Below are 11,559 nucleotides of genomic sequence, written 5' to 3'. Positions count from 1 at the left end.
TTTTAAAAAGCTTTCCAAGTAATTTTGATAGTCTTCGCTTTTTAAAAAATAATTGTACTTATTGATGAGAGAGAGAGAGAGAAGAAACATTGATTTGTTGTCCCACTAGTTTATGTAATCACTGGTCGCTTCGTGTATGCGTCCTGACCAGGGATCATACCTGCAACCTTGGCGGACAGGGACGACACTCTAAGCAACTGAGCTACCAGCCAGGGCAGATAGTCTTTGCTTTTTGAAAACCACTTTTATAGTCCCACTCTCTCATGTTTTAGAGAAGGAAATTAAGGTCCAGAGTAATGGAAAAATGCCATTTTTAGGTGACGTTAAAGCGTTTGGCTAGAAAAGTGACAGGTTTGCACTTATCACAGAGCCCAGTTCGTTCTTCCATTTTACTGATGAGGAAACAGACTGCTAAGATGGAGTGATGGTCCCACTTAGTATTATAAGTCATACAGTCAGGTAGTGAGCTAGTTATATAGTAAGTCACAGAGAAGGAGGGGCTAGCACTAAGACCAGTATTTTTAACTCTTAATCCAGCATTCTTCCAGGCAGCACACTTTGCAGGAAGGTGTGTGTGTGTGTGTGTGTGTGTGTGAGAGAGAGAGAGAGGGAGAATGAACCCTGGGGGCAGCAATTCTAGTGTTCTAATCTCCTGTTCTGGTAAGGTGGGTCTCCCCACAGCCTCGGATTGGAAAGAAAACAGAGCAGGCAGGCAGAGTGCATTGGCCACTGGGGCTCTATGCAGAAAGGGCCTGGAGGGAAAGGGGAAGGCTGTGGGTGACCTTCAGTCAGGGATGCAGAGTCAGATATTTTAAAGGACTCTAAGCGGGCTTTTTCTGGGTGGAGAACTCTCTGGGTGGGTTGGGATTCTGGGAAAGTCTGGAGGGGAGAGATGATGGTCTTAGCAAGAGGAATGTGGTTTAAGCCAAAGGGAATGTCTGTTGTGAAGTGGTCTAAAGGTCAGTTAAAATATATTTTTATTGATTTCAGAGAGGCAGAGAGAGGGAGAGCTAGAAACATCTACACTAATAAAAGAGAAACATGCAAATTGGTGTCACACCGATACCCTTCCCATTGGCTAATCAGGGCGATATGCAAATTAACTGCCAGCCAAGATGGCGGCCGGCAGCCAGGCAGCTTGAAGCGAACATGAGGCTTGCTTGCTTCAGTGACGGAGGACTCCAACGTTCCCCGCCTGCCGCTGCCGGCCTTTGAGCTTGCAGTTTGAAATATTGTTACAAATATAGAAGCTAAACAAAACCCCAGAAACCTGCTTTCAGCCAGCAGGGATCTCAGAGCTGGAGTTGAAACAGTGTTTCGATTATAGAACCCAAACAAACCAGATACTTGCTTTCAGCAGCCGAGGCCTAAGAGCTGGAGCCAAGCCTCAGAGCTAAAGCTGTCGCAGAATTAAAAAGAAAAAAAAAAAAAAGGAGCTGTTGGGAGCTTCAGTCACCCACCAGCCTGAAAACGGCCCTCAGCCCCTCACCCAGACTGGTCAGGCACCCCAGTGGGGACCCCCACCCTGAAGGGGGTGTGACTAGCTGCAAACAGCCATCAGCCCCTCACCCAGGCTGGCCAGGCACCCCAGTGGGGACCCCCACCCTGATCCAGGACACCCTTCAGGGCAAACCAGCCGGCCCACACCCGTGCACCAGGCCTCTATCCTATATAGTAAAAGGGTAATATGCCTCCCAGCACCGGGATCAGTGGAGCTGAGAGGCCTCCCGGCACCGGGATCAGCGTGACAGGGGGCAGCGCCCAAACCCCCTGATCGCCCTGAGGCTCTGTGTGTGACAGGGGGCGGGGCCACAACCTCCCTATCCGCCCTGCTCTGTTCGTGACAGGGGAAGGCACCCCAACCCCCTGATCAGCCCTGCTCTGTGCCTGATAGGGGGGAGCTCCCCAACCCCCTGATCACCCTGCGGCTCTTTGTGTGTGACAGGGTGCAGCGCCCCAACCCCCTGATCGGCCCTGCTCTGTGGGTGATAGAGGGTGGCGCCCCAACCCCCTGATCCGCCCTGCTCTATGTGTGACAGGGGGCAGCGCCCCAACTCCCCTATCGGCCCTATTCTGTGAGTGACAGGGGGGAGCTCCTCAACCCCTGATCGGCCCTGCTCTGTGCGTGACAGGGGGGAGCTCCCCAACCCCCTGATGGGCCCTGCTCTGTGCATGACAGCGGGGAGCTCCCCAACCCCCTGATTGACCCTGCTCTGTGCATGACAGGGTATGGAGCCCCAACCCCCCTGATGGGCCCTGCTCTTTGCATGACAGGGGGCAGAGCCCCAACCCCCTGATCGGCCCTGCACTGTGAGTGACAGGGGGTGGCGCCGCAACCTCCCCATCGACCCTGCCTTGAGTGTGACAGGAGGTGGTGCCCCAACCCCCCAATCGGCCCTACCTTGAGCATGACTGAGGGTGGCATCGCAACCTCCCGATCCGCCCTGCTCTGTGCATGACGGGGGGGGGGGGGGCGCCCCAACTCTCTAATCAGCCCTGCTCTGAGCCCAACCAGGGGCTGCACCTAGGGATTGGGCCTGCTCTCTGCCACCCGGGAGCAGGCCTAAGCCAGCAGGTCGTTATCTCCCGAGGGGTCCCAGACTGTGAGAGGGTACAGGCCGGGCTGAGGAACCCCCCCTCCCCGCTGAGTGCACAAATTTTTGTGCACCGGGCCTCTAGTCCTATATAATAAAAGGCTAATATGCAAATTGTCTCCTCAGGAGTTCGGCCGACTGGAAGTTCAACTGTTTGCTATGATGGGTGCTGACCACCAGGGGGTGGCACAGAATGAAGGAAGGCCCCAGCCAGCAGCCAGAAGGTCCCAGTCGGCCCTGATCGCTAGCCAGGCCTAGGGACCCTATTTGTGCACGAATTTTGTGCATTGGGCCTCTAGTCAATGATAAGAGCGAATCCCTGATGGGCTGCCTTCTGCATGCCCCATACTGAGGATCAAGCCCGCAGCTGAGACATGTGCCCTGACCAGGAAGCTTCTTAGGCTTACACTGGGGATTAAGCCTGCAACCAGGTCATGTGCCCTGACTGAAATCAAACTGGCAACCTTTCGGTGTATGCAACTTCTTGGTGTATGTAACCTCAGTGTATGGGATGACGCTCAACCAACCGAGCCACACTGGCTAGGAAGGTCCCTAATTTAAGTTCTTTAAGAGAGAGGTACATGTTTTTGGTGAGCCTACAGGGTGTTGATTGCCTTCAGCTCAAAATAATTCACATGCCAAAGTGGCAAATTCTGGGGTGGCCTGTTCTAAATCCCTCCTCTAAAACTTCTTGAGACGTTTCACTTTCCAGAAGTTTTAGTACACTATTGATAGTAAAGCTTAATTTTAAAAAACTTCTAATAAATTCATTCAATCTTATCCAGCTTGATCACATATAAAATTTCCTCTCTCAAGATTCCTTTTCATAAACTTTCTACACCTTTCTGTGTCTCTTTTAGTTGGTCTCTTGTTCTCTTACCCAATTCAGAAATAATCAGGATAAAAATCACTTTCTTTCCCTAATGAAACACATCTCCATATCTCATACCTTTTTTTTTTCAAGCCAAAACATATCTTATTTTTTTTGGTATATATAGTTGTTTTTCCTATTATCATTGATTTTTGTAGCTTTAATTACATATATTAAAATTTTTAAAATTTTCTTTAACTACCAGAACATTAAACAAGTTTATTTCAGATGTAATAGCAATGTTAAAATCAACAAGTTTAATTCTTAATGGCACCAAGTAAACTTAGTCATTTAAGTATTTTTAAAGTTATTCCCTCCAAAAAACGGAGGGAGCTTTTCTTTTTCACCCACATATCATGGTTTCCCAATAGCTCTGTTTTTTGGAGGGCTTTCAATAAATTAGTAAACTGCTTTGGGGATATTTTAGAACTTCTTGCCCCAAATAAAAATGAATCTGGACAAATTATATACTGCATTGCCAGAACCGGTTTGGCTCAGTGGATAGAGCGTCGGCCTTCGGACTCAAGGGTCCCAGGTTCGATTCCGGTCAAGGGCATGTACCTTGGTTGTGGGCACATTCCCAGTGGGGGGCGTGCAGGAGGCAGCTGATCAATGTTTCTCTCTCATTGATGTTTCTGGCTCTCTATCCCTCTCCCTTCCTCTCTGTAAGAAATCAATAAAATATATTTAAAAAATTATATACTGCATTGATTTCTCTGCAGATTCTTTTCCTTAGAACCTAAATGCAACTGCCATAGGGTGTAATTTCACCCCACAGTAAAAACTATCTGTACTGAAAAATATGATGGAATCATATTCTGCAATCATCTAGCTAATAAAATTGTTTTAGCTTAATGATAATTTTTTAAATCACATTTCAAAATAACCAACTCAACATGGGACATTATTTCAGTCTTTACTGACTCAGGTATATGAACTAGTACCCAGCTCTTCTATATCTTCCTCTTCCATAAGTGGATGGAATTATTTAATACAAGTTTGATGTAAACAATGAACTCTTTACAAAAATTTACAATTTAGGTTAAAGTCATTGACTAGTGAGGAAAAAGAAACACTATAATGAGAGGGAGCCTACATCCTCAATTCAAAATCTAATATTTTTTTTCCTCCTTCAATAACATGTACTTAATTGTCATAAGGCAGCTATATATGTGTTCAATAAACACGTTTAGGAACACATTCATAGGACTGATTAGAAAGTCCAGATGAAATGGTTATAGAAGTAGAGGCAGTGTCATTTCAGAAAACTCATTTATATGTCAAAATCTATATGATATCTGGAAGTTTACAAAAATGCTGAATTCTTCAAAAGTAATAATGCCTTCTATAAATCAAGCACTCTTCTCTTGGCAAGAGCAAGTTGAAGCTTATCCATGAAGGTAAAGGTGCTTAATGATGAACTTTTCTTCTAAACTTAGATTTAGACTGAATATACCCAAGAAATCAGCATCGTCTTTCTACGTTAGAACCCTATAAAGTTCATCAACTATCTTCCTTTTCTGCATTATTCTTGGCACTCAATTTAGATTGCTGAAGTCTATTGTACTTTGTACTCTCACATACAATTTTTAACCTTTAAAAACCTTAATTTCTAGTGGAAACTAAGAAGTAAGCAACCGTGAACTGTCTGTTACATAAGTATTATTTTAGATTGACAAATTTATGAAAACATTTCATAATTTCTAAAATTACTACCATAATATGATAATGAAAAAGACTGTAAAAATTGCATCCAAACTGCTTCTGGCATATGGAATAAATTAAATTTACCTACTTTGATGGCAAAAGCTTTTTCTTATTAGTTTTTGTGGAGAAAACTATTAAGATTTATTTGTATTTGTCCTTGGGGTCAGAGGAGCCATTTGTGCAAACAACAACAACAATAAAAACAACAACAAAAAACCCCACAACCCTTTTGGCTTTCTTTTCCCCCCTTCAGCCTTAGGAGCAGGGGATGATAAATGTAGGTGGGCTTTGAACTGCTTCTACAGCTGTATATCTGGTTTTGCAAAGATTTATAAGATAAGAACAACTACCCTCAAAACCATAGCTTAAGTAACATCATTGGTTGATCTATCTGTCTAACTACTAGTACATCTTCCTAATTTGCATCTTTTCCTCTAGGTACCTAGTTTTATTTTAGCTTGAGGAGGAGGCTCAAAGACTCCACATACATGAGAGGTTCAGGGACAGAAAGTTAATTGAGGTACATATGACATTCTGAGCTAAGGATGAGGCAAGGTGTCTTGAGGGCTTCAAGTGGTCATTACAGGATGATAAGAAGAGCAGATGTTTAGAAAGTAAAAGTTTGCCCTGCCCTATAGGTAGATCATAAAAAGATATTTCTGGCAATAACTCTTATATGGGCAAGGCCCCTAATTTACATTCATTAAGGGAGAGGTTAAAGTTTCTCATGAGCCTGCAGGGTCTTTATTGCCCTCAGCTCAAAATAATCCACATGCCAAAGTGGCATACTTTGGAGAGGCTCTTCTGAACCCTTACACTTTCCTACACATGTTGGGCTTGGAAGGAGCCTTAGAGATCATCCACTCACATATGAGGAAATCAAGGAATGAGAGAGGAAATGATTCACCCAATCACACAGATGAAGTGACAAAACTGGGACTAGATCCCAGTCTACGTGACTGCCTATCAAGTCACCCATGTAATTCCTGTGATTCTGAACACAGTTTTAAATGTGCCTGTGTACCTGTGGTCTGTGTGATATCAACATTAAATCTGCTTAAGTTGTGTTTTTGGCAAAGTTAGTTCCCATTCCTTTGGGTCCATAAGTATGCTCAGCTTTGCCTGTCCATCCATCATTTCCTGTGTGTTCTTCTATGTATTACGGTTGTATTACAGCTGTGTGCAGCCTATATGTGTCTCTGTTTTAAGATGAAGGATGTGTGTCAACCTGCAGTTGTTGGTTTTGTGTCTGTGATTGCTAATGCCTAAGGGCAATTGTGATTCTGTAGCTGCTTGTGTGTATGTTAGGATGAGGGGTCCATGGGCTGCTGTGTACCTAATGTGCCTCTTTTCATGTTGAGAGTTGCATGTCTGCTGACCACTGCGTGTCCATCTGGATGTGTGTTTGCACACAGTAAAGGATGTGGGTTTAACTGTGTCCACGTGGACTGCATGTTGCAAGGCTGAGGGGAACCTGTCTTTTTCTTTTATCCCCGGATTATGAGAAAATGTGTGTAGCCGTGTGTCTAGGACAGGAATGTTTGTGTTTCACACAAGCTCGGTCCGCCCCCAAGAACTGGGGTTACGTCTAGTTCAGGGATGCTTTGGCATTGCTTTCCCTGGAGGCCTGGCTTCGCTCAGCCCCGTCCCGGGAGCAAAAGCCCTTGGGGACTGGGGCGGGGTGAGGGAGTGGGGTAAGAGGTGGGATTTATTCGCAGCCTAGCCCCGCCCCCCCACTCCGGCCATCCCATTGGCTCAGTCCGCGGTGACGTCGCGGGGATCGCAGACAGAACCCCCGGCGCCCGGAGCGCGGGAGGTATTGTCCGCCCCCCGTCGCTTCCTCACCTGGCCTCCGGCGCGTCCTTATCCCCGCTGCCCGGAGCCGGTGCCGGCAGCCGCCGCCTCCGCCATGGTGTCCCCGGTCACCGTGGTGAGTGAACGAGCCAGCGAGCGAGCCAGCGTCCTGCGCGGCCCGAGCCCACCGGCCCGGGGACTGCACTGCGGCGGGCCGAGCCCCTGGGGGCCGAGGACGGGGAGGGGCCCCGAAGCAGCGGTCTCCCGGCTGGAGGCGGCCGCGGTCGGGGCCTCCCGGCTTCCCAGGCCCCCCGCGCCCTCCCTCCGCGCGCCCCCCGCCCCTCCGAGTCGGGGAGGGGCACCGTGGGCACGTGACTCGGAAGCGTGACTCTGTTGATTTCTGCGCGTCTGGCGCGGGTCGGCGGGAGTGCTGCCCGGACGGGAAGGGTGCAGGCGCTTGCTGCCGGGTTCTGCGTGGGCTGCCTACGGGGAGGCGTGGGAGAGGGCGAGGGAGGGTGCCTGGGTCCTCCGGGGAACCCTGCCCCAACATTTGTTTCCTCCCCTACCCCCTTTTTATCAAGTCTGGGTCGGGGAGGGACGCACCCGAGTCAAAGCTTCGTAGATAAGACGCAGCTGGAAGAGGGGTCGTTATCTATTGACACCTCTTCCTGTTCCGACTTTCTCAACTCTAACCCATTCCCCATATTTCCTCTAATGCTGGGTTCTTTAGGACTGTCAAAGTCTCCCCCGTACTACTGGCCATTTCTTCTAGAAAATAGGGGGCTGGGGGAGGGGTTTGGAGCAGAGGTTGCTGCTCCCAGGGGCTGGCTGGTGGATGCTGGGGAGATCTGGGTTCCGTGGGGGCTGTTCATCTGTCTCCTTCAGTCTCCTCCTCTGCCTGTGCCCTGCCCTGCCCTGCCCTGCCCAGCCCAGCCTGGATGGGGGGATATCCAGAGGAAGGGACGGAGTCATCTTTTCTTCCTGTTCTTACCCTGGCAGAGTAAGGGCAGTCTTAGACCCTGGAACCACCCATCTTGCTCTTTCCAACCTCCTGCATCAGTCTGATCAGTCCCCAGGTAACTGGTGATCTGGAAACTGAGTGTGTCCCCTGAGCCCTGTGCTGGACAGCTCACCCAGACAGAGGCACCATCACTTGGGCAGAGCTTGGGTATACAGGGCAGCTCAGCTGCTCTGACTAGCTCTTAGAGACCTTGTACCAGAAGCCCAAGGAAAGGAGTTTCAGGGGATCACATGTTCAGAATATCTCGGAGCTTGTTCCCCATCTCCTCCCAAGGATGTTGGAGCTTTGGAACAAGCTTAGAGAGCACTTGCAGTGACCTTGGCCACAATCTTTCTTTAGCTGCCCTCCCTCCCCAGGCCGGCTGAGCCCGAGTCAGCTGCTCTAACTTCCCCCTCATAGTTCCCCATCTCTTCCCAGCCGGTCTGCTGGCTTCAGATCAAAAGCTGGACAGAGAACCCCCACCCCTTCCCGTCTCTCTTTCTGAGGTGCCTTGAATTGTGCTTGTTCACTGGGAAATGAGACTGACATCCCCTCTCCCTCCAACCTCCAGGTCCCTGAAATTGCAGGTGTTTCAGGGGCAGTTTTGCTCCCAACTCCTGGGTCCATTTCTCTAGCCAGCATCCCTAGCTCCTCGCCTTGCCCATGATGGTTGCCTTTACACTGGAGCAGTTGAGTGGAGGCTGAGGAGCAGACTGGTTGAGGAGAGAGCCTGTGGGGCCTGGGGTGGTTGGCAGTGTACCACCTCATGCATTCCTGGCACTCACCTGGTGTTGCTAGGGCCCTAAGCCTGTGCCCCGGCCCCATTGCTGAGGATCATGAGTTGGCCAGTTGGCCAGGTGTCTCTGTGGTTTTCTGCTGACTGCACTCCAGACAGCTGAGGGCTGATGCTGGCAGAGAGGAGCTAAAGGGGCTTTGGGGAGGGCCAAGGAGGGGGGGCAGGAAGGGTGAAGCGTTTGGGCTGCAGGAGAGGACACTATCCCAAGATCTGTTTTCTGCCCAGTGAGTAACCATTCTGGTCCTGCCCCAGGGTCAGCAATGGATATGGCCAGCAGGAATAGTGGAGCCCCTTCCCCTTCCTAATGGATGAAGCCTCAGGGCAGTGATGGGCTTGTTCACATTCTGCTGGCTGGTTGGGGCAGGCCAAACTGGTTTCTGTGTGTCAATCCTCCAAACAGGGAGGTGGGCCCGTCTCTGGGGTGAATGTCTGGGCTGGCTCTGAACTCCCGAGCTCTGAGTGCTGCCCTTGTCCTATGTCCTCCAGGTGAAGAGTGAGGGGCCCAAGCTGGTGCCCTTCTTCAAGGCCACCTGCGTGTATTTTGTGCTCTGGCTGCCCTCGTCCAGCCCGTCGTGGGTCAGCGCCCTCATCAAGTGCCTGCCCGTCTTCTGCCTCTGGCTCTTCCTTCTGGCCCATGGCCTAGGATTCCTGCTGGCTCACCCCAGTGCCACACGCATCTTTGTAGGGCTCATCTTCTCCACCCTAGGTGATGCCTTCCTCATCTGGCAGGACCAGGGCTACTTTGTACACGGTCAGTTGCTGCAGTAGCTACCTGGGAGGAATCCTGGGGTTGGGGGCTAGAGAGTCCTAGAGGGCTAAGGATTTGGGAGCTTTGGAACAAGAATATTGGGAATCTGAGGGATTTTGAGACCCATAACTAACTGTGGGGCCCCTGTTGGAGGATGACCTTGCTGGTGATCTGGTGATCAGTTCTGGAGTTCCTCAGGGGAGCTGGGGGTCTTTACCTTTGTGGATTTCTTCCCACCCCTGTTCCTCCCAAAACAAAGCTCCTGGGTTATCCCAAATGTTCCATTCCCACCCCAGCCCCTGTACTCATCACTCACCTAAGCCTGCCCTCAGCAGCGCCTCATTCTCTCACTCCCAGGTCTACTGATGTTTGCTGTGACCCACATGCTCTACGCCTCAGCCTTTGGTATGCGGCCATTGGCTCTTCGGACAGGTCTGGTGATGGCAGTGCTGTCGGTCCTGTTCTATGCCTTCCTCTACCCGGGCCTCTCAGGTCCCTTCACCTACTTGGTGGGGGCCTATGTGGCCCTTATCAGCTTCATGGGCTGGCGGGCTATAGCAGGGCTACGGCTGGTCGGGGCGGCCTGGCGCTGGACTGAGCTGGCGGCTGGCAGTGGTGCAGTGCTCTTTATCATCTCTGACGTGACCATCGCTGTCAACAAGTTCTGCTTTCCCGTGCCCTACTCGAGGGCACTCATCATGTCCACCTACTATGCTGCCCAGATGCTCATTGCCCTGTCAGCTGTTGAGAACCGGGAGCCAGTGGAAGACTACAGACTGAGCAAGGCCAACTGATACCCCAATGGCTAGGTTCTGGTCACCTGTCCTCTCCTGGGACTGGGGTCCGGAACCTGGGAACCTGCAAGAGTTGGTTCAGGATGGCTGCAGTTTCAGACTGAGGCAGCAGGTACCACCTGGAAAATGTACAAGTTTGATGCGGTGAGCAGGAAAGGACCTCTAGCAGAGGTGGTGGTCTAGGGCAATGCTGAGAGCTAAAGAGAGTCAGACGAATATTCCTTGCTGGAGCCAGAAGTAGACATCTCCCCACCTCTACCCCATTGGGATTGTCAAAACCCCTCTGGAGGGTGATGGTGCTCAGCTTCTTGACCTCCCCGCGCTTCTACTAGATGGAAGAGTCTGGCTCACCCACTCTCACTCTCCCTGATCTATGTAGAGTTGAGGGGGAGGGGAGAAATCTGTGCTAAGGCTTGAAGCCCCTTTCAAAGGCCCCTAGGTGGGCAGATTGGATGGAGTGGAGTCTCCCTTTCCCTCACCTATCCTTGTTACTTGAACAATTGCAATCTCTGTGTGGTGGGTAGGAAAGTGTCTGACCAAGTAGGCAAGAGAGGGGAGTTCCTTGGCCTGGGAGCTTGGGGTATCAAGGATTCAAGTTGGTCCCATCTCTCTCAAAGGCCAGCCCAGAGCTCAGGCCCCACATCACCACCCTCAGACCCTATCCCCAGGGCGAGGGTGAACCATGCCAAAGGAAGGGGCCAGCCTGTGTGTGTCTATGTGTGTGCAATCTGTCTCCCAGCCTGTGTCTCTCTTTGCCATCTGTCTCTGTCTTGCTGTCTGTCAAAGTCTTATAGGGAGAGGCCTCAGGGAGCTGCTGAAGGGATACTGGGCCTGGCTTGGAGAGCTGGGAGTCCCCCAAAACACCCCCCCAAGTTCTTTCTTCCTACCACCCTGCACTGGGAGCAAGATGAGGGGGGGCTCCAGTGACACTCTAGGGTCATAAGACCCAAGGCACATTCAATGCAAGGTGAGCAAGGATGGGGCAATTCCATCCTTTACTGTTCATATGAAAAAATAAAAATAAAAACCAAGGGCCGCTGGCTGCCCTGCTTCTCTGTCTGTGTGGTGCTTGCCTATCCTGGAGAGGAGGGTGTGGGGGCATGGAGCCAGGGGCCCTGGATGTCCTCATAGTCTGGGTCACAGTACTGGCCAGTGCATCTTGGCGCCAGTCTGGTTCCCTGGCTCTGGTAACACTGCTGGTTGGAGTGGGTCTCACTTCCCTGGTCACATGTGTGGGTGAGAACGTAATTCAGGA

At 50.6% G+C, this 11,559-nt stretch overlaps 1 protein-coding gene across 1 annotated transcript; it reads left to right on the top strand.

Moving 5' to 3' along the window:
* The first annotated feature begins 6,963 nt into the window (after window positions 1–6,963).
* On the top strand, window positions 6,964–11,363 carry TMEM86A (transmembrane protein 86A). Its single transcript, XM_070428174.1, has 3 exons — window positions 6,964–7,102; window positions 9,249–9,513; window positions 9,868–11,363. The coding sequence occupies exons 1-3, from the start codon at window positions 7,082–7,084 to the stop codon at window positions 10,302–10,304; spliced, it is 723 nt and encodes a 240-aa protein (XP_070284275.1). The 5' UTR covers window positions 6,964–7,081; the 3' UTR covers window positions 10,305–11,363.
* Window positions 11,364–11,559: the final 196 nt, after the last annotated feature.

Source organism: Myotis yumanensis, unplaced genomic scaffold (genome assembly GCF_028538775.1).
Source record: "Myotis yumanensis isolate MYYU_CA2020_CCGP unplaced genomic scaffold, mMyoYum1.0.hap1 SCAF_10, whole genome shotgun sequence".
In the NCBI taxonomy this organism is placed as follows: domain Eukaryota; kingdom Metazoa; phylum Chordata; class Mammalia; order Chiroptera; family Vespertilionidae; genus Myotis; species Myotis yumanensis.
This window is presented reverse-complemented; position numbering and strand designations above follow the sequence as displayed.